Below are 27,768 nucleotides of genomic sequence, written 5' to 3' on the forward strand. Positions count from 1 at the left end.
TCATTTCCATTCTGGTAAATCCAATTTGTAAGTCGCTCTGGATAAGAGCGTCTGCTAAATGACGTAAATGTAAATGTTAAATGGAATCAGGTTTACAGTCCCAGGTGATATTGGGTGACTAAGAGGCAAAACACAACTGACTAACTACACATCTTCTTATGGGCCAATAGGGGAACAAACTGAGGGTGACTCAGTTTCACCCCCCTCCCCCTCTCTGGAGAGTTCAAGGCAGTTTCCAAGTGAACCCGCTGCACCTCAGTTGAAGGTTCAGTGGCCATGAAGACGCTGCAGGTGACACACTACACTGGGCTGAGAATGAGAAACACTGAAGCAGACGGACATGCTTTGTGTTATCGAACTGGAGGAACAGAACAAATTTGACCTGCTCTCTTTCGGTGCCTAGCCAAGCTTTTAGCTCATTCTTCCTCTTGAAGAACTGACCTAGGAACTACAGTGCCTTTGGAAAGTATTCACACCCCTTGACTTTTTCCACATTTTGTTGTGTTTCAGCCTGAATTTTAAATTATTGGGATTTTTGGTCACTGGCCTACACACAATACCCCAATGTCAAAGTGGAATTATGGTTTTAGAAATGTTTACAAATTAATGAAAAATGAACATCTGAAATGTCTTGAGTCAATAAGTATTCAACTCCTTTGTTATGTCAGGCCTAAATACTTTCAGGAGTAAAAGTTTGCTTAACAACATGATTTTTTTTACTACCGCAGCTCTGTACCCAACACATACAATTATCTGTAATGTCCCTCAGTCGAGCAGTGAATTTTAAACACAGATTCAACCACAAAGACCAGGGAGGTTTTTCAATGCCTTGCAAAGATGGGAACCTATTGGTAGATGGGTAAAAAAAAAAAAAAAAAAAGACATTAAATATCCCTTTGAGCATGGGGAAGTTATTAATTACACTTTGGATGGTGTATCAATACATCCAGTCACTACAAAGATACAGGCGTCCTTCCTAACTCAGTTTCCGGAGAGGAAGGAAACCACTCAGGGATTTCACCATGTGGCCAATGGTGACTTTAAAACAGTTCCAGAGTTTGATGGCTGTGATAGGAAACTGAGGATCGATCAACAACAATGTAGTTACTCCACAATACTAAACTAATTGACAGAGTGAAAAGAAGGAAGCCTGTAAGGAATAAAAAAATATTTCAAAACATGCATCCTGTTTGCAACAAGGCACTAAAGAAATACTGCAAAAAATTTGGCAAAGCAATTAACTTTTTGTCCTTAATACAAAGTCCAATACAACACATCACTGAGTACCACTCTCCATATTTTCAAGCATAGTGGTGGCTGCATCATGTTATGGGTATGCTTGTAATCGTTAACGACTGGGGAGTTTCTCAGGATAAAAAAATGTACGAAATGGAGCTAATCACAGGCAAAATCCTAGACAAAAACCTGGTTGAGTCTGCTTTCCACCAGACAAATGTACCTTTCAGCAGGACAATAACCTAAAACTCAAGGCCAAATATACACTGGAGTTGCTTACCAAGATGACAGTGAATATTCCTGAGTGGTCGAGTTACAGTTTTGACTTAAAGCTGCTTGAAAATCTATGGCAAGACTTGAAAATGGTTGTCTAGCAATGATCAACAACCAATTTGAGCTTGAAGAATGTTGAAAAGAATGGACAACTATTGTACAATCCAGGTGTGCAAAGCTCTCAGAGACTTACCCAGAAAGACTCACAGCTGTAATCGCTGCCAAAGGTGATTCTAACATGAATTGACTCAGGGTGTGAATACTTACAGTGCATTCGGAAAGTATTCAGACCCCTTGACATTTTCCACATTTTATTACGTTACAGCCTTATTCTAAAATGTTTTTACTCAATCTACACACAATACCACATGACAAAGCAAAAACTGTTTTTTAGAAATTGCAAATGTATTAGAAATTAAAAACTGAAATATGACATTTACATAAGTATTCAGACCCTTTATTCAGTACTTTGTTGAAGCACCTTTAGCAGCGATTACGGCCGCGAGTCTTCTGGGGTATGATGCTAAAAGCTTGTCACACCTGTATTTGGGGAGTTTCTTCCATTCTTCTCTGCAGATTCTTTCAAGCGCTGTCAGGTTGGATGGTGAGTGTCGCTGCACAGCTATTTTCTGGTCTCTCCAGAGATGTTTGATCAGGTTCAAGTCCGGGCTCTGGCTGGGCCACTCAAGGACATTGAGACTTGTCCCGAAGCAACTCCTGCGTTGTCTTGGCGGTGTGCTTAGGGTCGTTGTCCTGTTGGAAGGTGAACCTTCTCTCCAGTCTGAGATCCTGAGCGCTCTGGAGCAGGTTTTCATCAAGGATCACTCTGTGCTTTGCTCCGTTCATTTTTTCCTCGAACCTGACTAGTTTTCCAGTCTCTGCCGCTGAAAAACATCCCCACAGCATGATGCTGCCACCACCATGCTTCACCGTAGAGATGGTGCCAGGTTTCCTCCAGACGTGACGCTTGGCATTCAGGCCAAAGAGTTCAATCTTGTTTCTCATGGTCAGAGTTTTTTAGGTGCGTTTTGGCAAACTCCAAGGGGGCTGTCATGTGCCCTTTATTGAGGAGTGGCTTCCGTCTGGCCACTCTACCATAAAGGCCTGATTGGTGGAGTGCTGCATAGATGGTTGTCATTCTGGAAGGTTCTCCCATCTCCACAGAGGAACTCTGGAGCTCATTCAGAGTGAACATAGGATTCTTGGTCACCTCCCTGACCAAGGCCCTTCTCCCCCGATTGCTCAGTTTGGCCGGGCGGCCAGCTCTAGAAAGTCTTGGTGGTTCCAAACTTCTTCCATTTAAGAATGATGGAGGCCACTGTGTTCTTGGGGACCTTCAATGCTGCAGCCATTTTTTGGTACCCTTCCTCAGACGTGTGCATCAACAAAATCCTGTCTCGGAGCTCTACGGACAATTCCTTCGACCTCATGGCTTGGTTTTTGCTCTGACATGCACTGTCAACTGTGGGACCTTATATAGACAGAAGTGTGCCTTTCCAAAGCATGTCCAATCAATTGAATTTACCACAGGTGGACTCCAATCCAGTTGTAGAAACATCAAGGCTGATCAATGGAAACAGGATGCACCGGAGCTCAATTTCAAGTCTCATGGCAAGGGGTCTGAATACTTATGTAAATAAGGTATTTGTTTATTTGCAAGAAATTCTAAAAACCTGTTTTTGCTTTGTCAATATGGGGTATTGTGTGTAGATTCATGATTTATATATATATATATATATAGCTCTGAAAAAAATTAAGAGACCACTGCAAATTATCAGTTTCTCTGGTTTTACTATTTATAGGTATGTGTTTGGGTAAAACTAACATTTTTGTTTTATTCTATAAACTGACAACATTTCTCCCAAATAAAAATATTGTCAATGAGAGCATTTATTTGCAGAAAATGACAACTGGTCAAAATAACGAAAATGATGCAGTGTTGTCAGACCTCGGATAATGCAAAGAAAATAAGTTCATGTTCATTTTTAAACAACACAATACTAATGTTTTAACTTAGGAAGAGTTCAGAAATCAATATTTGGTGGAATAACCCTGATTTTCAAATCACAGCTTTCATGCGTCTTGGCATGCTCTCCACCAGTCTTTCACATTGATGTTGGGTGACTTTATGCCACTCCTGGCGCAAAAATTCAAGCAGCTCGGCTTTGTTTGATGGTTTGTGACCATCTTCCTCTTGATCACATTCCAGAAGTTTTCAAATGGGGTTCAGGTCTGGATATTAGGCTGGCCATAACAGGGTCTTGATCTGGTGGTCCTCCATCCACACCTTGATTGACCTGGCTGTGTGGCATGGCGCATTGTCCTGCTGGAAAAACCAATCCTCAGAGTTGGGGAACAACGTCAGAGCAAAAGGAAGCACGTTTTCTTCCAGGACAACCTTGTACATGGCTTGATTCATGCGTTCAAATCTGCCCGATTCCAGCCTTGCTGAAGCACCCCCAGATCATCACTGATCCTCCACCAAATTTCACAGTGGGTGCGAGACACTGTGGCTTGTAGGCCTCTCCAGGTCTCCGTCTAACCATTAGACGACCAGGTGTTGGACAAAGTTGAAGATTGGACTCATCAGAGAAGATGACCTTACTCCAGTCCTCTACGGTCCAATCCTTATGGTCTTTTGCAAACCTCAGTCTGGCTCTTCTTTGCTTCTCATTGATGAAGGGCTTTTTTCTAGCTTTGCACGACTTCAGCCCTGCCCCTAGGAGCCTGTTTCGAGCCGTCCTCGCCGTGCCCTTCACCCCAGGTGCCGTTTGCATTCTTTTTGTAGGTCACTTGATGTCATCCTATGGCTGTTGAGTGACATTCGAATGAGTTGGCGGTCATCCCGGTCAGTAGAGTCATTTTCGCCCTCTGCCGGTCTGTAGCTTTGTTGTCCCCAATGTCTGCTGCTTGACCTTGTTCTTATGAACCGCAGTCTTTGAAATTTTAAGGATGGAAGCAACCTGACGCTCACTGTATCCCTTTGCCAGTAAAGCCAGAATTGAACCCTTCTTTTCCTCACTCACAATGTTCCTTTTCAACTATTTTGGCAGTTATTTTTTGATTAATATTAATTTTGAGGTACAATTAGCACTGTTTTTGCCATCCAGCTGGTCCTATTGCAAGAGGATAGTTATGACCACAGCAGTGGTTTTTATACTTTTCCTCGTTAAATAAGATTTGGTTCAGGTGATCACCTAATCAGTACCTAATTCAGTAGAATGAGGTGTGCCTGTGTTGGAATTCAAAAGACACTGGAATGGAATGGCTGTCATACATGTAGAGATGCTGATTTAAGAAACATTTGCAGTGGTCTCTTAATTTCTTCCAGAGCTGTGTATATGTGTGTGTGTATATATATATATATATTTATTTATTTTCTCCTCCCCATTTTAGAATAAGGCTGTAATGTAACAAAATGTGGAATAAGTAAAGGGGTCTGAATACTTTCTGAATGCACTGTATGTAAATTAGATATTTCTGGATTTCATTTAATACATTTGCAAAAAAAAGTTTAGATTTTTTTCAATTTTTAATTCAGGCTGTAACACAAAATGTGGAATAAATCAAGAGGTATGAATACTTTCTGTAGTCACCATACATTTACATACATTACAGTTGTTCAGCAGACACTTATGCAGAGCGACTTATAGGAGCAATTAGGGTTAAGTGCCTTGCTCAAGGGCACAGACAGATTTTTCACCTAGTCGGCTCGGGGATTGGAACTAACAACCTTTCTGCTCTTAACTGCTAGGCTACCAGCCCCCCATGACATTTACATCCATTTAGAGCCACCCATGACGGGTACATCCATGAATGTATAGGCAAACTGGAAAATGTATATGGCAGCAACCTTGACACACAGTGTATGAATAAAATTGATTGCACTAGCTTCTTTGATAAGTGAATCAAAACTAAAACATTCTTGGGGGCAATGCCAGAAACAAGCATGATACAACACATTTGAAAACTGAAATATATTTTATTACATGAAAATATAGCCATGGGAAAAGTGTGTGTGTTTGGGCTTGGTCACGCTTAACAGTCCAGGAGGCTGCTGAGCCAGCTGTGGTCAAATGTTTTCACTCTCCTCAGTTCCCTCTCCTGGGCTTTGGTGAGAGCTGGTGCCCCCAACTCCTTGGATGGGCCCCATGCTGCCGACTCCCCCTGACGGGAGTCTGCTTCCCCTTCGGAGTCCTCTTCCTCTTTCTCACTCTCCATTTCCTCTTCTTCAGGTTCTTTTTCCTCTCTTCAGCAATTTACAAAAAAAACAAAACAAACACATGTAAGTGGGGCAAGAGCCCTCAGCGCAGGGCTCGTGACCAAACATGATTAAACAAGTAATCCAAAATATTAAACAGTCAGCATAAAATTTGATTTTCCATAGTATTGTCTAGCATATGGGTGAGTTTTGACCCAAAGCGCATTATCAGCCCGCTTTCTCAAGGAAGTGAGATGTACTGTTTGTTACTGTACCTATGTAACCTTTTAGGTTTAAGATTATATTGACAGAACAAATTCTCACTTAAAACAAAGACCTGGGGGAGTCCACGAACTGGACTCTACCCACACACTCATACATACATCCCAACACACACACACAACATGCGCACACATGCATACTGATGCCACACACCACATACGCTGCTGCTACTGTCTATTATCTATCCTGTTGCCTAGTATCTTTAACCCTACATATATGTACATATCTACTACAATTACCTCATATCCCTGCACATCGACTCAGTACTGGTACTCCCTGTATATAGCCACGTTACTTTAACTCATTAGTGTTATTCACTGTGTATTTATTCCTCGTCACTATGTCTGAATTTTTTCTCTTGATCTTTAACTCTGCATTGTTGTCAAAGGACCCATAAGTAAGCATTTCACTGTTAGTCTACGAAGGATGTGACATCAAATTTGAATTGATTTGAAAAACAAATCAAATTTTGTTATGGATCCTTTAGGTCAGCATTTGAAAAAAAATTATGTTGGCATATTGTTGGTTTGAAAAACATTTCAAAGATGAACAAGAAAATGAGTGTCTTCAGCCTTGCTGCCAGGACCAGAGCATTCTCTCCCATCAGGCCTTTGGCTTAGTGACCCTTGACCCTGAGCAATGTCAACACAGACACCATGCTTACTGGATGTCATGCAGACAGTCACCTGACGTCATCTGAGCGCGACATGTTGTTGAAAGCTAAAAGCTGAACGAGAGACCACGGTTTATTGTTTTTGTAAAGCTGACAGTGTTTTTATATACACTTTTATTTTGGATACTGCCACTCTGTTGGGCTTAGTTGCTGTGAGCACTGCTGTCTGTCCCGGGATCCTGCCAGATTCCGCACAGGGGGAGAGACACGGAAGCCCAGCTAGCCTAGCTGGCACGGCGGTCTCAAATGGAGGTCGCTAGTGAACGTTTCCAGCCCTACAGGAGCTGTGTTTATTCCGGGACAATGTGGACCGCGCTGACTTTCAATGTAGCAACTGCTTGCTTGCGGAGGACTACAGGGGCGAAGTGGCTACTCTTAGCAAGCAAGTAGCAAACCTACACAAGCTACTGGGGAATCCACACCCGCCTACTTTTTCTTTTTCTTCCACCCCAGTAGCCGGACGCCACTCTGGTCTGGTGGAATTGTTGCCGCTGTGTCGGCTCTCCACAGCCGACTGGCCGGTGCTCAGCAGGGATCCATCCCCGAAGGGGTCTCCCCCTTCCCTGGTGAACGGAGCTGTTCTCGACCCAACCAACCAGCCATGGAGATATGTCACTTGCCGTGGAAATCAATGAAAGCGTCCTCTGTCAACGGGGGTCTCCTTGGAGATGTTAAGGCCGGACCTGACACAGACCAGAAACAGCTTTGCCGCCCTGGATCCAGAGGTTCCGGTGCCTTCTTCCTGAGAGACCGGCCCATTCAACATCACCAGCAGCTCTATGGTGAGAAACATCTCAATTCCCAATGCAAAAACCCTGTGCTACCCAGGAGCACGAGTACAGGACATCACAAGGCTGCTTCCGACTGTTCTACGACAGATACCAGGAGCTGACGCTGTCATAGTCCATTTGGGGTCAAACGACATCAGGAGGGCTAGCTCGGAACATCTGAAAAATACTTATTTCCCTCATTAAAATGCAAATCAATTTATAACATTTTTGACATGTGTTTTTCTGGATTTTTTGGTTGTTATGTCTCTCACTGTTCAAATAAACCTACCGTTAAAATTATATACTGATCATGTCTTTGTCAGTGGGCAAACGTACAAAATCAGCAGGGGATCAAATACTTTTTTCCCCCTCACTGTACATGGTTATAACATCTGCCGAAAAGACAGAAATGCCAACGGGGCGGTGTTGCGGTCTATATTCAGAACCACATTCCTGTAAAGCTTAGAGATGATCTCATGTTAGATACTGTTGAAGTAATATGGCTCCAGGCTCATCTGCCTCACCTAAAGCCCATTCTTGTGGAATGATGCTATAGACCACCAAGTGCTAACAGTCAGTATCTGGATAATATGTGTAAAATGCTTGAAAATGTATGTGATAAAGAAGTATATTTTCTGGGTGATCACATCTTTACTAATGCTGCAGAAATTTGCTTTAAAAGCAGTATCCAAATCCATAGGATGTAGTGATCACAATATAGAAGCCATATCTAAGAAAACCAAAGTTCCAAAGGCTGGGCCTAATATAGTGTATAAGAGGTCATACAAGAAGTTCTGTAGTGATTCTTATGTTGATGACGTAAAGAATATTTGCTGGTCTGTGGTGTGTAATGAGGAGCAACCAGACGCTGCACTTGAAATGTCTTATTCCAGTTACTAATAAGCACGCACCCATTAAGAAAATGACTAAAAACTGTTAAATCCCCTTGGATTTAAAAATTGTATGGTTGAGAGGGATGAGGCGAAAGGTAAGGCAAATAAGTCTGGCAGCCCAACTGATAGGCAACCGTACTGCAAATTAAGAAATCATGTGACTAAACTAAATAAAAAGAAACTATACTATGAAACAAAAATAAATTAAATAAAGAATGATAGTAAAAAGCTTTAGAGCACCTTAAATGACATTTTGGGAAAAAAGGGAAACTCGGCTGCATCATTAATTGAATCAGATGCCTCATTCATCACGAAACCCACTGATATTGCCAACTACTTCAATGACTTCTTCATTAGCAAGATAAGCAAATTTAGGTATGACAAGCCAGCAACAAACGCTGACACTACACATCCAAGTATACAGTGAGGGAACAAAGTATTTGATCCCCTGCTGATTTTGTATGTTTGCCCACTGACAAAGAAATGATCAGTCTATCATTTTAATGGTAGGTTTATTTGAACAGTGAGAGACAGAATAACAACAAAAAGATCCAGAAAAACACATGTAAACATTTTTATAAATTGATTTGCATTTTAAATGAGGGAAAAAAGTATTTGACCCCCTCTCAATCAGAAAGATTTCTGGCTCCCAGGTGTCTTTTATACAGGTAACGAGCTGAGATTAGGAGCACACTCTTAAAGGGAGTGCTCCTAATCTCAGCTTGTTACCTGTATAAAAGACACCTGTCCACAGAAGCAATCAATCAATCAGATTCCAAACTCTCCACCATGGCCAAGACCAAAGAGCTCTCCAAGGATGTCAGGGACAAGATTGTAGACCTACACAAGGCTGGAATGGGCTACAAGACCATCACCAAGCAGCTTGGTGAGAAGGTGACAACAGTTGGTGCGATTATTCGCAAATGGAAGAAACACAAAATAACTGTCAGTCTCCCTCGGCCTGGGGCTCCGTGCAAGATCTCACCTCGAGGAGTTGCAATGATCATGAGAACGATGAGGAATCAGCCCAGAACTACACGGAAGGATCTTGTCAATGATCAAGGCAGCTAGGACCATAGTCATCAAGAAAACAATTGGTAACACACTATGCCGTGAAGGACTGAAATCCTGCAGCGCCCGCAAGGTCCCCCTGCTCAAGAAAGCACATATACAGGCCTGTCTGAAGTTTTCCAATGAACATCTGAATGATTCAGAGGAGAACTGGGTGAAAGTGTTGTGGTCAGATGAGACCAAAATCGAACTCTTTGGCATCAACTCAACTCGCCGTGTTTGGAGGAGGAGGAATGCTGCCTATGACCCCAAGAACACCATCCCCACCGTCAAACTGGCTTCCTCACCTTGTCTCCTTCCCTTCATCTGCTCTGATGTGTCAGAGGAGGACTGGTGAAAGGGTCTGCTAGGGCAGTGTTTCCCAACCCTGGTCCTCAAGTACCCCCAAAAGTACACCATTTCGTTGTAGCCCTTGACAAACACACCTCATACAACTCATTGAGGGCTTGATGATTAGTTGAATCAGGTGTCCAGGGTTACAATAAAATGTGTACTGTTGGGAGTACTCGAGGACCAGGGTTGGGAAACACTGTGCTAGGGTGTAAGGTCATCGTCACCATACCACTTTGACCTCTCCATTGTTTTCAGGGGAATGTAGATTAACCTATTCATTGTGATTCTATGTCAATATGTCATTTTCTTTTTTACACTGTATGCCACAAACCATTTTCTTGTCTGGAACAATAAAGTAACTACTAGTTACTGGACTCACCTGGCAGAGGAGCTGGAGATGAGCAGGGAGCGGACGAACATGGCGCAGAGGAACGAGGCTGAAGGCAGGACGTGGGCTGGGGTGTGCAGCAGCTGAGGGAGAGAGAGAAGAGTGAGTTATGCGGAGGTCCTGATGCTTATTGCTCACTAACTATGTCCTTCAGGGCAATGATCAATACCCTCGTCTAAAATGTTTTAAGCTGGGTTCTTGAGAGAATCAAGTAAGTGTTACCAGTATACATTTACAATTATTAGCCAATAAAACATTTATTGATTAACTTTCTGGGAATGTTTGCAGACCAATTCGTCTCACCTAGCATCTAAAGTGAGCTCAGTAGAGTCAGTAGTTCACTGCTTGGAAGTATACAAATACTTGGCACATTATTTAAGCCTTCTAGCAAAACTAAACATGAACTTTGAGGTCCAACACTGCAGAATGTAGAAACACTGGCTTATTTACAGGTCAGCAAATTAACAGCCAGTGAACATTGCATGAATACACACACCTCCTTGATGGCAATGGAGCCCTGTGGGAGCTGAGTCCTTTCTGCCATGGGATTGGGCAGCACTTCCTGCTTCTCCAGTTGCTGCATTCTGTGTTTCCCTAGCAACAGGTAGAAAGGCGTCACGGCAACACTGTCGTCTACCACGAGCTGAAAAACACCCCAAAAACAAATAGTCAGAACTGACGCAGGGAATGCTATACATTGTTACAGAAATAAATTACTAAATGAACGACAATATGTTTCGCAACCGTTTTGGAAAAAAGTGGGATTGTACCTGTTTCCTGGATGCCAACAGTCTGTCCTCCTCAGTCTTGGTGCTAAATGTCAACAAATCCTACAATGGAGAGAGGATGTCAGACAGAACTCTGTGGTTAGTTACCTGCCAGTGGAATAAGTAGTAAAACCCGAGCATGCGCCATCACCCCAGATTAACGGTTTCTTTACTTTCAATGTAATTTAGTAGTTTGGGGGAACTTATCACTTCAAGGTTAGAATTGGAACACAACATGTCCAGTCCTTTAATCTATTAGTGGTGACAAAGGAAAGGAGACGAGGAGAGGAAATCATGAGTCTGGAGACAGTGTGTATTATATATTCACCATGTGTTGGGTGACGAAGTAGAGCTGGGATCTGTTGAGCCACTGCGTGCGCTCCTCGCAGCTCTCCAGCATCTGGTCGCGCGGCGCGAAGACGGCGTGCTGCACCTTGCCCGTGCACAAAGCCTTCTGGGAGTAGAGGGGCCGTGGCTCGCTGGGCTTGAACACAAACACTGGTGGGAGGAGAGGACATTGATGAGTGAAGCCCATTTTACCTATTTAGATTTGGACTTGGTTGGGTCTACCGTATGACAAGGCTACAGCACATACAGTTGAAGTCGGAAGTTTACATTAGCCAAATACATTTAAACTCAGTTTTTCACAATTCCTGACATTTAATCCTAGTAAAAATTCCTTATTTTAGGTCAGTTTATTTTAAGAATGTGAAATGTCAGAATAATAGTAGAGAGAATGATTTATTTCAGCTTTTATTTATTTCATCACATTCCCAGTGGGTCAGAAGTTTACATACACTCAATTAGTATTTGGTAGCATTGCCTTTAAATTGTGTAACTTGGGTCAAACATTTCGGGTAGCCTTAAGCCATTTTGCCACAACATTGGAAGTATGCTTGGGGTCATTGTCCATTTGGAAGACCTATTTGCGACCAAGCTTTAACTTCCTGACTGATGTCTTGAGATGTTGCTTCAATATATCCACATCATTTTCCTTCCTCATGATGCCATCTATTTTGTGAAGTGCACCAGTACCTCCTGCAGCAAAACACCCCCACAGCATGATGCTGCCACCCACGTGCTTCACGGTTGGGATGGTGTTCTTAGGCTCGCAAGCCACCCCCTTTTTCCTCCAAACATAACAATGGTCATTATGGCCAAACAGTTCTATTTATGTTTCATCAGACCAGAGGATATTTCTCCAAAAAGTACGATCTTTGTCCCAATGTGCAGTTGCAAACCGTAGTCTGGCTTTTTTATGGCGGTTTTGGAGCAGTGGCTTCTTCCTTGCTGAGCGGCCTTTCAGGTTATGTCGATATAGGACTCGTTTTTACTGTGGATATAGATACTTTTGTACCCGTTTCCTCCAGCATCTTCACAAGGTCCTTTGCTGTTGTTCTGGGATTGATTTGCAATTTTCACACCAAAGTAAGTTAATCTCTAGGAGACAGAACGCATCTCCTTCCTGAGCGGTATGATGGCTGTGTGGTCCCATGGTGTTTATACTTGCATACTATTGTTTGTACAGATGAACGTGGTACCTTCAGGCATTTGGAAATTGCTCCCAAGGATGAACCAGACTTGTGGAGGTCTACACATTTTTTTCTGAGGTCTTGGCTGATTTCTTTTGATTTTCCCATGATGTCAAGCAAAGAGGCACTGAGTTTGAAGGTAGGCCTCAAATGATGTCAATTAGCCTATCAGAAGCTTCTAAAGCCATGACATAATTTTCTGGAATTTTCCAAGCTGTTTAAAGGCACAGTCAACTTGGTGTATGTAAACTTCTGACCCACTGGAATTGTGATACAGTGAAATAATCGGTCTGTAAACAATTGTTGGAAAAATTACTTTTGTCATGCACAAAGTAGATGTTCTAACCGACTTCCCAAAACTATAGTTTGTTAACAAGAAATTTGTGGAGTGGTTGAAAAACGAGTTTTAATGACTCCAACCTAAGTGTATGTAAACTTCCGACTTCAACTGTATTATAGAATACCTAGGGGACCCTGCCATGTGCAATTAGCTAAGCTTTGGGCCCATGCAGTGTGTGTGGCAAACATAATATAAGCCAAACTAGGCAAAATAGTTATGTTGGTACTGGTAGCTAGCACCAGAAACTAGGTAGCACTCACAGTCTGAGCTGCCAGATTGATTGCAGAAGGCAGCCATGTTCTCAGACAGCGGGTCGGTCTGGAGTAGGCTCACGTCCATGGGGGTACTCCACTCCACTGAGATAGAGAAGAAAAGAGAGATACAAATGTAGAAAGAGAAAAGTTAGGTTTATGGATTGAACAGATTTGTTTTATTTTTTTGTCATGGATGTGTTGCTTATAGGACAGTTGCACACAAGCACACATGTCAGAGCAACATCTTACGTGAGCAGGTGAGGAGGTTCCAGCAGCAGAGTTGGTTCTTGGTGCTGGTCCCCAACAGGTACTTGGAACAGCTTAACCGTCCAAAACAAAGGTCCCTGGTGGATCAAAAGAGTCTGTTAACCTTCAAACCCTGTCACCGGTCTCTTACCGTACTGTCAAAGTTCCCCTGAATATACCACCACCCTCCAAACATATTTCACAGGATTAGTGGCAAGAAGCTTTTCCACACCAGAGCTCCAACTACAAATGCAGTCACCTGAAATAATTTAAGTTCAGACCACATGTAAACACCGAACAGAAAATCCATAGGAGGCGGTTACACAATGGGCAGCTGGAATAACGGTGCAGAGTCCCAGTGCTTGACTTCCACAGCCATCTGTACCAGCAATTGCCTACATCCCTCTGAGCACATACGAGGCAGAGATATCCCTATACAGTGCTGTGAAATAGTATTTGGCCCCCTTCTAATTGTCTACTTCCACATATTTTTTTATACTGAATGTTATCAGATCAATTTTGGCCCACTCGTCCATGCATAACTTCTTTACCTCAGCGACATTTGTGGGTTTTCAAGCATGAACTGCTTGTTTCAAGTCCTGCCACAACATCTCAACTGGGATTAGGTCTTGACTGACTAGGCCATTCCAAAACATCAAATCATTTTCATGTATTCTTGATTGTGCGTTTTGCATTGTCTTGCTGCATGACTCAGCTGCATCCCTAAACCATCACACTACCACCACCATGCTTGACTGTTGGTATAAGGTTCTTACTGTGAATGGTGTGGCTGTTGAACAAGTTGAGGAGACTAAATTACTTGGCATTACCTTAGATTGTAAACTATCATGGTCAAAACATATAGATTCAATGGTTGTAAAGTTGGGGAGAGGTCTGTCCGTAATAAAGAGATGCTCTGCTTTTTTGACACCACACTCCAAAAAGCAAGTTCTGCAGGCTCTAGTTTTGTCTAATCTTGACTGTCCAGTCGTGTGGTCCAGTGCTGCAAGGAAAGACCTAGTTAAGCTGCAGCTGGCCCAAAACTGAGCGGAACGTCTCGCTCTTCATTGTAATCAAAGGGCTGATATAAATACTATGCATGCCAGTCTCTTGGCTAAGAGTTGAGGAGAGACTGACTGCAGCACTTCTTTTTATAAAGAAACATTGTGTTGAAAATCCCAAATTTTTTGCACAGTCAACTTACACACAGCTCTGACACACACACTTACCCCACCAGACATGCCACCAGGGGTCTTTTCACAGTCCCCAAATTCAGAACAAATTCAAGAACGCATACAGTATTATATAGAGCCATTATTGCATGGAACTCCGTTCCATCTCATATTGCTCAACAGCAAACCTGGTTTCAAAAAACAGATAAAGCAACACCTCACGGCACAACGCCTCTCCCCTATTTGACCTAGATAGTTTGTGTGTATGTATTGATATGTAGGCTACGTGTGCCTTTAAAAAATTTTTTATGTAGTTCTGTCCTTAAGCTGTTCTTGTCTATTACTGTTCTGTATTATGTCATGTTTCATGTTTTGTGTGGACCCCAGGAAGAGTAGCTGCTGGTTCTGCAACAGCTAATGGGGATCCTAATAAAATACCAGATACCATTACTGTGAAATGCAGTGTTTGGTTTTCGCAAGGACCCATGTCGTCCAAAAAGTTATACTTTTGACTCATCTGTCCATAGAACAGTCTTGATGATCATCCAGTTGCTTCCAGGTGCTTGAGTCAACTTTTTGGATGAGATGGGTCCCATTATGTCTGGCGAAAACCAAACACTTCATTCCACAGTAAGAACCTCATACCAAACGGTCAAGCATGGTGGTGGTAGTGTGATGGTTTGGGGATGCTTTGCTTCCTCAGGTCCTGGACGACTTGCCTTAATAGAAGAAACCATGAATTCTGCTCTGTATCAGAGAATTCTACAGGAGAATGTCAGGTCATCCAACAGAGAGCTGAAGCACAGCTGAGTCATGCAGCAAGACAATGATCCAAAACACACAATCAAGTCTACATGAAAATGGTTAAAAAGCAACAAATGTAAAGTTTTGAAGGACCTAAATCCCAATTGAAACGAGCAGTTCATGCTTGAAACCCCACAAATGTCACAGAGTTAAAGCAGTTCTGCATGCAAGAGTGGGCCAAAATTCCTCCACAGCGATGTGAGAGACTGATCAACAACTACAGGAAGCATTTCGTTGCAGTCATTGCAGCTAAAGGTGTCACAACCAGTTATTGAGTGTAAGGGAGCAAATACTTTTTCACAGCACTGTACATGACGTCCTCATGGAGGTAAAATAATTGAAAGTGATATAGAGTTGACTATCAATGTATGCAATGGCTTGGGGCCATTGTGAATACCAGCACTAAAACCAGTTTGTATGTATTTGCAGGCTGCAGCTAGGCAGCTCTGGCATGCAATTGAGTAAGACTCAACACCAAATACTACTTTTCTGCACTCACTGACCTAAGACGTGGGGGGGCTGTTGCGGGGAAGCGCTTTTGCGCAGCAGGTTCTGACTCCCAAGTTGACATGGCTGGCCAATATAACTTGTTTTTTTTGTTCCATAAAGTGCACTCATTTTGTGCTAGCGAGGTCAAATATTACAGACTTACAGTTCCTTCAGAAAGTATTCATACCCCTTGACTTATTCCACATTGTTGTTACAGCCTGAATTCAAAATGGATTCAATCTTATTTTTTCACCCATCTACACACAATAGCCCATAATGACAAAGTGAAAATATGTTTAGAAATGTTTGCACATTTATTGAAAAATAAATACAGAAATCTAATTTACATAAGTATTCACACCCCTGAGTCAATACATGTTACGAACACCTTTGGGAGCGATTACAGCGGTGAGTCTTTCTGGGTAAGTCTAAGAGCTTTGCACACCTGGATTGTACATTATTTGCACATTCTTTTAGAAATTCTTCAAGCTCTGTCAAATTGGTTGTTAAACATTGCTAGACAGCCATTTTCATGTCTTGCCATAGATTTTCAATTTCAATCTTTCAATTTAGGTCAAAACAGTAACTAGGCTATTCAGGAACATTCAATGGCATCTTGGTAAGCAATTCCTTGTGTTTTAGGTTATTATCCTGCTAAAAGGTGAATTGGTCTCCCAGTGTCTGTTGGAAAGCAGACTGACCCAGGTTTTCCTCTAGGATTTTGCCTGTGCTTAGCTCTACTCCATTTATTTTCTTGCTGATGACAAGCATACCCATTACATGATGGAGCCACCACCATGCTTGAAAAAAATATGAAGAGTGACATTCAGTGATGTGTTGGATTTGCCCTAAACATAAGACTTTGTATTCAGGACCAAACGTATTTGCAGTTTTACTTCATGCCTTATTGCAAACAGGATGCATGTTTTAGAATATTACTATTCTGTACAGGCTTCCTTCTTTCCACACTGTCCATTAGGTTAGTATTGTGGAGTAACTATAATGTTGTTGATCCATCCTCAGTTCTCTCCCATCACCGCCATTCAACTCCCTAACTGTATTAAAGTCACCATTGGCCTCATTGTGAAATCCCTGAGCGGTTACCTTCCTCTCCGGCAACTGAGTTAGGAAGGACGCCTATATCTTTGTAGTGACTGGGTGTATTGATACACAATCCAAAGTGTAATTAATAACTTCACCATGTTTTTTTTTTACCCATTCCCAATAGGTGCACTTCTTTGCGAGGCATTGGAAAACCTCCCTGGTCTTTGTGGTTGAATCTGTGTTTAAAATTCACTGCTCGACGGAGGGACCTTACAGATAATTGTATGTGTGGGGTACATAGATGAGGTAGTCATTCAAAAATCATGTTAAACACTATTATTGCGCACAGAGTGAGTCCATGCAACTTGTGACTCATTAAGCACATTTTTACTCCTGAATGTATTTAGGCTTGCCATAACAAAGGGGTTGAATACCTTATTGACTCAATACATTTCACCTTTTCATTTAATGAATTTGTAAACATTTCTAAAAACATAATTACACTGACATTATGGGCTATTGTGTGTAGGCCAGTGACACAATCTCAATTTAATCAATTTTAAATTCAGGCTGTGACACAAAATGTGGAAATGGTCAAGGGGTGTGAACACATTCTGAAGGAACTGTATGTACCATGGAGGGTGTTAAACAAGTAAACAACGGAAATGGGAACCTAAGTTCATATCACGAGTCATAACTGTTAGTTTAACACTAGGAAAGCCGAGAGTCATTTTTTAAGAAATGTCCCCCCGTCCTTGACTTTTCCTAAGTAAGTCTATATAACACACTGCCGTTATTAGAAACAATGTGTTATAAGCAGTTCTCCCTGCCCGTCATTCAATATCGAAACAAATTTCACGGAGTTAGCCTACAGACAAGATAAAATTGACAATAGTCTGATGGGAAAGAATATATTCAATTCTATATGAAGAATCTGATGAACAGCACAGCTTGGAATAGACATGAATTGCAGCAGCAAAAAGGGACATTTTAAAATTATTCTACAGAGTCAAAAGCAGGTAAGACGGTTTGATGTCTATATAGTATTAAAGAGAGCAGGTTCTGCTGTTTCTAAATCACCTCTCCTTGCCAAACAACTCTTAAAGATTACCCGTTGAGCTCCATTTCAAAATCTAACTTTTTGGCAGAATTAACACGATTTAATGCGCTCCCGGTGTGCACTGCAACACTCCAAGCATAGTAATATATTTAGACTGAAAATACTGTATGCCACTCTGTTCTTTTGAAATGCATAATGTTCCTTAAGACATGCCCTTAATGAATGAATTATCTTTGTTATGGTGTTTATTTAATGGACTTTAAACACTTGAATTGTGGTGTTTCGTTTGTACATAGTCTACAGTTACATAAACTAATACAAATGCTAGTGGTCCAATGAGGCCTAGACTTTTCTAGTGTCAGGCCATCTTGTTTGTCGATAGACTGCTACATCTGCTAACATATTCGTTTTTTGTTAGAAAAGTAATTGAAATGTCTGCTCGTTTCAATAGTCGTGTGTGTTTGTGTATACTTGTATCAGTCTGTGAATGTTTGCAAGTGTGTGTGTCCGTTTATAAGCGTGTGTTCTGACCTGATGGCGCCTGGGGGCTGGGACAGTGTGGTGAGTAGCTCCCAGGAAGCGGGGCTCCACACAGTCACCACTTCCTGGAAGCCGACGGCCAATAGGGAACCGTCAGCCGAGAAGCAGCAGCAGCCGGGCTTCAGGAGATGATACCCACCCACAAAGTCACATGACCAGAAGGCGCCCTCTGCTGGTCATCAGACGGATACAGAGAAAGGAAAAGCCAGGGAGAATGTTAGAGCATCAATTTGATTTAGCTCATCAATACCTTGATTAGGCAAATCATGTGTCAGTCTACAATAACTAGCAGGTCTCCAAGGCCCTATTATATAGGCAGACTTGCCAAATCCTGGCCATAAGGCTCAATGATCCAAACCAAAAATCAAACCCCGTAGAAAGAACCACCTCGGGACTACTTACCCTTGGTGTCTGAGTGGTCTGCCAGCAGCCAGGCTTTGAAGTGGCCGTCGAGGCTAGTGGTTACCAGCATGGTGGTCTCTGGTGAGGGGCTGAAGAACATGGCTGTAATCCGGTCCTCGTGGGGAGCTGTGACTGTGGTGTTCAGCACAAAACTACAGAGGGGGACGAGGTAGGGTGGAGAGTGGGTGAAAGATGGACACCACATAATTAAATATATCACAAATTGATCAGGGTTACAGCCAAATGTATGAACAGCAATAACTAAGGGGCATGTTATGGACAAGCATGACAAAAATGCCACAACATGTTGATATGAAGACATGTACATCATGCAACCAGGCTTATAAATAAATAGTACCTCTGAGTTAGCTTGTCATACGCCCACAGCTTCAAATTGACCTCTAGCTCAGAGCCTTTTTTTCTCCTCTCCTCCACTGTAGCAAGCCAGTCACCGTGGGTGTCAAACGCCGCCTTGACCACCTCAAACTGGTCCAGACCCTCCTCGTGGATGTACTCCTGCTGTACTATGTCCAACTGAAGGTAGAAGAGAAATACAGTCAAATAATTTTCATTAGCTTGATAAGAGTTCATTCATTATCAAATAGTTCAATTTTTTGCTCATGACAAATGAGCAAAACCAGACCTCCAAGACTCAGGCCATATAAATTAGAATGGATATTCAAATAATTTTGTCATTCCATTTCTACGAGTCATGCGGCAAAGTTCAAGAACATTCATAGGTAACTCCCTGGCCCAAGTTTACAAGGACAGTGTATCGTGGTTTTTATTGACAGCTCCTGTAGATAAAGACGTGCTTACGTTGTAGAGTTGCTTGTCGTGGTGGAGAGAGTAGAACTGCAGGTGACCTGGTTTCCCATTGAGCACCAAAGCTTTACTGCGCGGGTCGATAATTAGGTTGGTCCACACACCCTCGCCTTTGACCAGCCCCTGGATGACGGCCGACACTTTAACACAACTCTGAATGATTGTGATCTCTTGAGAGAGTGACCGAGAATCAGGGAGAGAAAAAATGGGTTAGGTCTACAGACTGAGCGCTCAATATTCCTAAAACCTTTCTAGCAGTTGACAAAATAACGTACAGAGTGAATACGTATGGCCGCTGTCCCTTGTAAGTGTGAGACTTAGGATCCTGACCCGATTTAAGCATCCTTCCTTGAAGAATCACTGATCTAACGTGATTGGATAGGTGCAAACATGGATTCGGTACATAGCAGTGACCAATCCAGTCATGTCAGATCAGTGATTACTTCAAGGGAGGGAGGAGAGATGAACCGTGAAATTATTGTAACAGGGTGTAACAGTCCCTACTGTTGTCAGAGTGCGAGGTGCAGAACAAGGAACCGTCAGGTGACACGGCTATGTGTGTGATGGCGGCGCCCAGGCGCGGCAAGAAGTCCTTCTGGTTCTCCTGTTTGTAACGCCAATGGACCAGCACTGACTCTATGCCCCCACTCAGAAGATTAGTACCTACAGAACAGGAGAGGAAACAAAGAGTCACGCCACTGGTCAGAATCCTTCCACCATGAAAACAGTTGGCATAGAGCAGTGGTCCCCAATTACATTCAGCCGGGATAATATTTTTTATTGAGCGGATGGTCGGGGGGCCGGAACGTCATAAATAATTTGACACTTCAAACTGACCGCAAGAAGCCCAAACAGATATAGTATGACAAAAACAATAATTTCAAACATTGATTACATTTGGATACGAGCACATATAATAATACATTTAATTTGTATAGTGCTTTTCATTAGAAGGTTCTCAAAGCTCTACTGAGGAAAAAAATTAAAACAAACTAGGCAAAAAAAGAAACGTCCTCTCACGGTCAACTGCGTTTATTTTCAGCAAACTTAACATGTTTTTTTTTGTATTTGTATGAACATAAGATTCAACAACTGAGACATAAACTGAACAAGTTCCACAGACATGTGACTAACAGAAATTGAATAATGTGTCCCTGAACAAAGGGGGGGGGTCAAAATCAAAAGTAACAGTCAGTATCTGGTGTGGCCACCAGCTGCATTAAGTACTGCAGTGCATCTCCTCCTCATGGACTGCACCAGATTTGCCAGTTCTTGCTGTGAGATGTTACCCCACTCTTCCACCAAGGCACCTGCAAGTTCCCGGACATTTCTGGGGGGAATGGCCCTAGCCCTCACCCTCCGATCCAACAGGTCCCGGACGTGCCCAATGGGATTGAGATCCAGGCTCTTCGCTGGCCATGGCAGAACACTGACATTCCTGTCTTGCAGGAAATCACGCACAGAATGAGCAGTATGGCTGGCGGCATTGTCATGCTGGAGGGTCATGTCAGGATGAGCCTGCAGGAAGGGTACCACATGAGGGAGGAGGAGGTCTTCCCTGTAACGCACAGCGTTGAGATTGCCTGCAATGACAACAAGCTCAGTCCGATGATGCTGTGACACACTGCCCCAGACCATGACGGACCCTCCACCTCCAAACCGATCCCGCTCCAGAGTACAGGCCTCGGTGTAAAGCTCATTCCTTCGACGATAAACGCGCGGATCCGACCACCCCTGGTGAGACAAAACCACGACTCGTCAGTGAAGAGCACTTTTTGCCAGTCCTGTCTGGTCCAGCGATAGTGGGTTTGTGCCCATAGGCGACGTTGTCGCCGGTGATGTCTGGTGAGGACCTGCCTTACAACAGGCCTACAAGCCCTCAATCCAGCTTCTCTCAGCCTATTGCAGACAGGCTGAGCACTGATGGAGGGATTGTGCATTCCTGGTGTAACTCGGGCAGTTGATGCCATCCTGTACCTGTCCCGCAGGTATGATGTTCGGATGTACAGATCCTGTGCAGGTGTTGTTACACGTGGTCTGCCACTGCGAGGACAATCAGCTGTCCGTCCTGTCTCCCTGTAGCGCTGTCTTAGGCATCTCACAGTACGGACATTGCAATTTATTGCCCTGGCCACATCTGCAGTCCTCATGCCTCCTTGCAGCATGCATAAGGCACGTTCACGCAGATGAGCAGGGACCTTGGGCATCTTTCTTTTGGTGTTTTTCAGAGTCAGTAGAAAGGCCTCTTTAGTGTCCTAAGTTTTCATACCTGTGACCTTAATTGCCTACCATCTGTAAGCTGTTAGTGTCTTAACGACCATTCCACAGGTGCATGTTCATGAACTGTTTATGGTTCATTGAACAAGCATAGGAAACAGTGTTTAAACCCTTTACAATGAAGTGAAGTTAATTTTATTTTTACGGATTATCTTTGAAAGACAGGGTACTGAAAAAGGGACGTTTCTTTTTTGGCTGAGTTTACATTTGGAATCAAGGCAGGTAAAATAGCATTAGTGGGCTAGGTGCTAAATACATTTTAGATTGGGACTAGGACTATGAAAAATAGTCTATAGAAGAGGGTTTTAAGGCCATTTTAAAAGTTCAGAGTGATTGAGCGGCTCTCAGATGGTCAGGGAGAGCATTCCATAGGCGAGGGGCAAGGAAGCAGAAGGCTCGGTCCCCCATAGTTCAAAGAAATGTCTTGGGGACTTGAAGCAGTAGGGAGTGGCTGGAATGCCTCTATTTATGCGTCGGAATACTTGGGAACAGATTTCCTAAATTAAAATAACTTTCAGCTCATTTTCTGGTGATGTTACTGTCTTATGTCCAACAATGGAATATGTAGTAAATTCAATTCAATTGATTGGACATGATTTGGAAAGGCACACACCTGTCTATATAAGTTCCCACAGTTGACAGAGCAAGTTTGGAACCACCAAGACTCTTCCTAGAGCTGGCTGCCCGGCCAAACTGAGCAATCGGGGGAGAAGGGCCTTGGTCAGGGAGGTAACCAAGAACCGGATGGTCACTCTGACAGAGCTCTAGAGTTCCTCTGTGGAGATGGGAGAACCTACCAGAAGGACAACTATCTCTGCAGCACTCCACCAATCAGGCCTTTATGGTAGAGTGGCCAGACGGAAGCCACTCTTCAGTAAAAAGGCACATGACAGCCCGCTTGGAGGTTGCCAAAAGGCACCTAAAGACTCTCAGACCATGAGAAACAAGATTCTCTGGTCTGATGAAACCAAGACTGAACTCTTTGGCCTGAATGCCAAGTGTCATGTCTGGAGGAAACCTGGCACCATACCTACGGTGAAGCATGGTGGTGGCAGCATCATGCTGTGGGGATGTTTTTCAGCGGCAGGGACTGGGAGATTAGTCAGGATCGAGGGAAAGATGAATGGAGCAAAGTACAGAGAGATCCTTGATGAAAACCTGCTCCAGAGCGCTCAGGACCTCTGACTGGGGCGAAGGCTCACCTTCCAACAGGACAACGGCCCTAAGCACACAGCCAAGACAACGGCCCTAAGCACACAGCCAAGACAACGGCTTCGGGATGTCTCTGAATGTCCTTGAGTGGCCCAGCCAGAGCCCGGACTTGAACACGATCTAACATCTCTGGAGAGACCTGGAAATTGCTGTGCCGCAACGCTCCCCATCCAACCTGACAGAGCTTGAGAGGATCTGCAGAGAAGAATGGGAGAAACTCTCCAAATACATTTACATTTTAGTCATTTAGCAGACGCTCTTATCCAGAGCGCATACATTTTCATACAGGTGTGCCAAGCTTGTAGCGTCATACCAAAGAAGACAAGGCTGTAATCGCTGCCAAAGATGCTTCAACAAAGTACTGAGTAAAGGGTCTGAATACTTAAGTAAATGTGATATTTCCATTCTATACATTTGCCAACATTACTAAAAACGTGTTTTTGCTTTGTCATTATGGGGTATTGTGTGTAGATTGATGAGGGAAAAAAACAATTGAATACATTTTTTTATAAGGCTGTAACGTAATATGTGCCTTTTACTGAGGAGTGGCTTCCGTCTGGCCATTCTACCATAAAGGCCTGATTGGTGGAGTGCTGCAGAGATGGTTGTCCTTCTGGAAGGTTCTCCCATCTCCACAGAGGAACTCTGGAGCTCTGTCAGAGTGACCATCGGGTTCTTGGTCACCTCCCTGACCAAGGCCCTTCTCCCCTAATTGTTCAGTTTTGCTAGGCAGCCAGCTCTAGGAAGAGTCTTGGTGGTTCCAAACTTCTCAATTTAGAATGATGGAGGCCACTGTGTTTTTCGGGACCTTCAATGTTGCAAAACTTGGTACCCTTCCCCAGATCTGTGCCTCGACACAATCCTGTCTCTGAGCTCTACGGACAATTCCTTCGACCTCATGGCTTGGTTTTTGCTCTGACGTTCACTGTCAACTGTGGGACATTATATAGACAGATGTGTTTCTTTCCAAATCATGTCCAATCAATTGAATTTACCACAGGTGTACTCCAATCAAGATGTAGAAACATCTCAAGGATGATCAAACGAAACAGGATGCACCGGAGCTCAATTTCCAGTCTCATAGCAAAGGGTCTGAATACTTATGTTTTCGCTTTGTCATTATGGGGTAGTGTGTGTAAATTCATAATGTAATCCATTTTAGAATAAGGCTGTAACTTAACAAAATGTGTAAAAAGTCAAGGGGTCTGAATACTTTCTAAATGCATTGTATATATATATATTTAATTTTTTTGCTCAGAAGACTTGAGGGGCCAAATAAAAAAAATCACCCACGGCCGCCTATTGGGGAAGAGTGATCAGAGATGATATGTCTAGGTATAATTCAACAGTTATGAGGTCAGTTGTTACATTACCTTCAGGGGTGAAGCGCAGTGTGTTGACTGCCCCGTGGTGCCAATGCAGGGTGGAGTATGTGTACTCCTTCTTCTGGTTGAAGTTTCTCCTATTAAGACAGGGAAATAATATTGACTGTGAGTGATACCAATCAAGGGTTTCCCCTAGATTTGGTCTTTGGTGAGGCCATGTTTGTGCATGGTCTCTAAGTTCTTCCAGCATCACTCACCACAGGCGAATCTTGCCATCCGCGTGACCTGTGGCAATACAGTCCTCTTTAGGGTGGCACGAGACACAGGTGAAGGCATTCTTGACCCCTTTCTTTATCCCAGACTTCAGGGAAAACCTGTGGGGCACAGAAACAAACAATACAATTGAATGAGTGCTATGACTAAGTGATGAGCAATGTTATCTGGGCAATGTCAAATCCCCCATAAAATACTGTCATGTAATGAATCCTCCTGATGCTTATTAGTGCCCTTTTACAGAGGAGGGGATGCTCAAAACAATGGAGAGGGCTGGCTGAACTCCCACTCCTGACCACAGACAAGCAGAAAGGCCACTCATCCAACAGATAAGCTGCCGTTCAGCGTGTTTGGACTTGTGCTGCACAAACACTAGCCAGAGAGACAAAACCACACATTACCATTCATGCTTGCTGTCATTGAAGGGGACAGCCTCCTGATGGGCGAGAATAGTGTTTACCTGTAAGACTTCTGCTTTTTGAAGAAAAATACCTCGAGCTGTAAATCTTTGGCGGCAGCTATGTATTCACCCTGTGAGAAAGAAACAAGAGGAGCATTATATTCATTAGCACGCCGTTGTAAATGGTGTTCAGGGGGGGTCCCTCCCTGTTTCGGCCTGTTTGTTTCCTAGGAGTACACCCAAGGTTTCAAGTAAAAACCTGCCGTCAATATTGAAGGTGGTAATAAAACATGTCACGCCTTTTTGCTAAACTCAACAATGTGCAAACTATGACAAGAGTGTGCATAAAGATTGTTGTAATGTCTCCTGCAAAAGCAATCATTATGGTTTAAGTATTACCCTTGGATAAGTCGTTTGCTGCCAGAGACTTGTTTGCTACTGGAGTACCTGGTACACGAAGTATAGGCCTACTACACGTACCTCTCTGCCAAAGGAGGCAGCCCCAGGGTGGGGGCTGACATCACAGAGCACGGCCGAGAGCTCTCGTGCCTCTACTTCCTGGTCCCCACTGCGGGGCAGATGAACAGCCACCAGCTGGAACTGCTCTGAAGACACACACCACATACAGGTCAGAGGTCACCCTCTTCAATATTCTAAACCATTTTGTTGAGCAATTCCTTAGAAGTCACCTGACTTAAAAGAACACCTACTGTGACTGCAAAAAGGCACTATATAGGCTAAAGGACAACTGAGGAGAACATGCCAACCCCTGCTTTGCACTTACCATAGCTACACTTTGAAACAGCAGTGATATGTGAACGCTTCCATATAGCCGTTACACAGTAGGTAGAGTAACGCATAGCACAGAATTTTCGACCTACCATTACTTAGCGATACTTCCTCAATTCCCGACTTGGAAGACAACATGTCTTCTAAAACTTCCATGTCTAGTTCCAAGGGGTCCGTTTGAATATAGAAAATGCTCCGTTATTATATAAAATGTTTTGCTCCATGAAGTAATTCAACAATGTGTACACCGCCATCTTGTCTATTTCAAATCATCTCATTGATCGAGACAGGTGTCAACATGACATTTGGCACTTTGGGGTGGACACCCACCTGTCTCAATCAATGAGAGACGATGTGAAATAGACAAGATAGAGGCGTACACATTGTTGGATTACTTCATGGATTTAATTTAATAACGGAGCATTTTCTAAATTCAAACGAACCCCCTGCAACTAGACATGGAAGTTTAGAAGACGTGGTGTCTTCGAAGTCAGGAAGTCCTGCCAAGGTTGGTCGAAAATTCTCTGAGCTATGCTTTACACTACCTACTGTGTAGCGGCTGTATGGAAACACTCACATATCAAAGTGCATCTATACTTACCAGAGCTTTTGTAATTTGCCATGGGGACGACGACAAAAACAACTCCTCCATGTTTTTCCGAGACGTAAATGGAGTAGATGGGATACCCGATAATAAAGGTCTGAAAAGTATCATAGTAAGTAATATAAGCACATTTACTTATTGTTATTTATTTTATTTAACTAGGCAAGTCAGTTAATAACAAATTGTTATTTACACATCAAGCAAACAGGAAGCAGTGATTAAAACGGACTTTGGTTTAGAATGCTGCTGTGGCAGTACCTTGATGAGGATGCCATCCGTGAAGTCCCACAATCGGACAGTGCCATCTGCTGAGCACGAGTATACCTGCAAGAGAGTGCAACAATGTCACGTCTACACTCAAAACATTGCAATGAACAAACACTCCTCCGACACCCAACCATAGGAGCGACAACAAACCATGTTTCTTTAGAAATAAACATGTTGCTGATCAGACAAAGTTTGCAGACACGTATATATAGCAACTGTATTGACAAACCTGCAGGTGGTTTAAAGGGTTGAGGACAACGCCTGTCACCAGGTCAGTGTGTCCCTGCAAATCATGGATGCATTCCTCTGTGCTGGTACTGTACACTTTCACTGACTCCCCCGCGGCACACAAAAGGAACCTGCCGAAAACGACCGGAGAGAAATCAGTTTACAGACTACGGTTATTCCAGATTCAATGTAGCTAGATGCCTGATTGTTTATTGTGATTAGCTAACTAGCAAGCAAGCTAAAAAGCAAATGCAAGTTTAGCTATCTGGCTGTTTAGCTAACGTTAAACATACCGGTAACGTAAATTAACATTTCATTTTGATCCATAGTACAGTAGCCAGCTAGCTACCTTAGTTGAATCGGTGGCTTGCTAGAATTCGGAAATAAGAGATACGTTTCTCTGCGGTTTAGAATATTGTTAGCTATGTTGTAGCTAGATAACGTTAGTTGGGCAGTCACAAGCTAGCTAGCTAGCAACAGTAGCTAACCAGGGCCACAGTTCGCGTCCATACCATACTTGTGACATATATTTAGTTCAGGTTTAGCTGTCTACTGCAACCAATACATACGTACCTGGAATCATTTGTAAAGACTGGCTCCCTGAAGTTTATTTTGCTACCACCACGGTGAACCATGCGGATATCTGCGTGCTCCACCATCTTTCCGAATTTGAACTATGAACCTTCGCATCTGAACCAACACGTGGCATGCTTCTGTCCTTGTTCATTCAAAGCTGGTGCTTAGTCGCCCTCAAGCGTTCAACTCAAATTACTGCATTTCACTAATATATATATATAT

General features: G+C 43.1%; 1 protein-coding gene across 2 annotated transcripts; it reads right to left on the minus strand.

The window, feature by feature from the left end:
- Positions 1 to 5,518: 5,518 nt before the first annotated feature.
- LOC121536663 (WD repeat-containing protein 75-like) lies at positions 5,519 to 27,650 on the minus strand. Of its 2 annotated transcripts, none has more exons than XM_041844077.2 (20): positions 27,544 to 27,650; positions 26,972 to 27,101; positions 26,734 to 26,799; positions 26,473 to 26,572; positions 25,563 to 25,687; positions 25,143 to 25,213; positions 24,667 to 24,783; positions 24,458 to 24,546; positions 20,100 to 20,258; positions 19,590 to 19,765; positions 19,129 to 19,304; positions 18,771 to 18,922; positions 18,360 to 18,537; positions 13,263 to 13,357; positions 13,020 to 13,115; positions 11,216 to 11,385; positions 10,891 to 10,950; positions 10,617 to 10,763; positions 10,112 to 10,203; positions 5,519 to 5,758 (listed from the first exon to the last, which is right to left on the minus strand). In XM_041844077.2, exons 1-20 carry the CDS (start codon positions 27,627 to 27,629, stop codon positions 5,548 to 5,550), a joined length of 2,496 nt encoding a protein of 831 aa, XP_041700011.2. In that variant the 5' UTR covers positions 27,630 to 27,650; the 3' UTR covers positions 5,519 to 5,547. The 2 variants fall into 2 exon arrangements, with proteins under 2 accessions (XP_041700011.2, XP_041700010.2); XM_041844076.2 differs by having other exon boundaries at positions 18,360 to 18,540.
- Positions 27,651 to 27,768: the final 118 nt, after the last annotated feature.

Source organism: Coregonus clupeaformis, chromosome 23 (genome assembly GCF_020615455.1).
Source record: "Coregonus clupeaformis isolate EN_2021a chromosome 23, ASM2061545v1, whole genome shotgun sequence".
NCBI classification, from domain to species: Eukaryota; Metazoa; Chordata; class Actinopteri; order Salmoniformes; family Salmonidae; genus Coregonus; species Coregonus clupeaformis.

Excerpts from the sequence above, each read along its gene's own strand:
- LOC121536663 (XM_041844076.2), bottom strand. The coding sequence starts at position 27,629 with ATGGTGGAGCACGCAGATATCCGCATGGTTCACCGTGGTGGTAGCAAA. Across the intron at positions 18,923-19,128 it reads TATGACAAGCTAACTCAGAG|TTTTGTGCTGAACACCACAG; the intron begins GTACTATTTATT and ends CCCCCTCTGTAG. Across the intron at positions 18,541-18,770 it reads AGACCACTCAGACACCAAGG|CAGAGGGCGCCTTCTGGTCA; the intron begins GTAAGTAGTCCC and ends TCTGATGACCAG.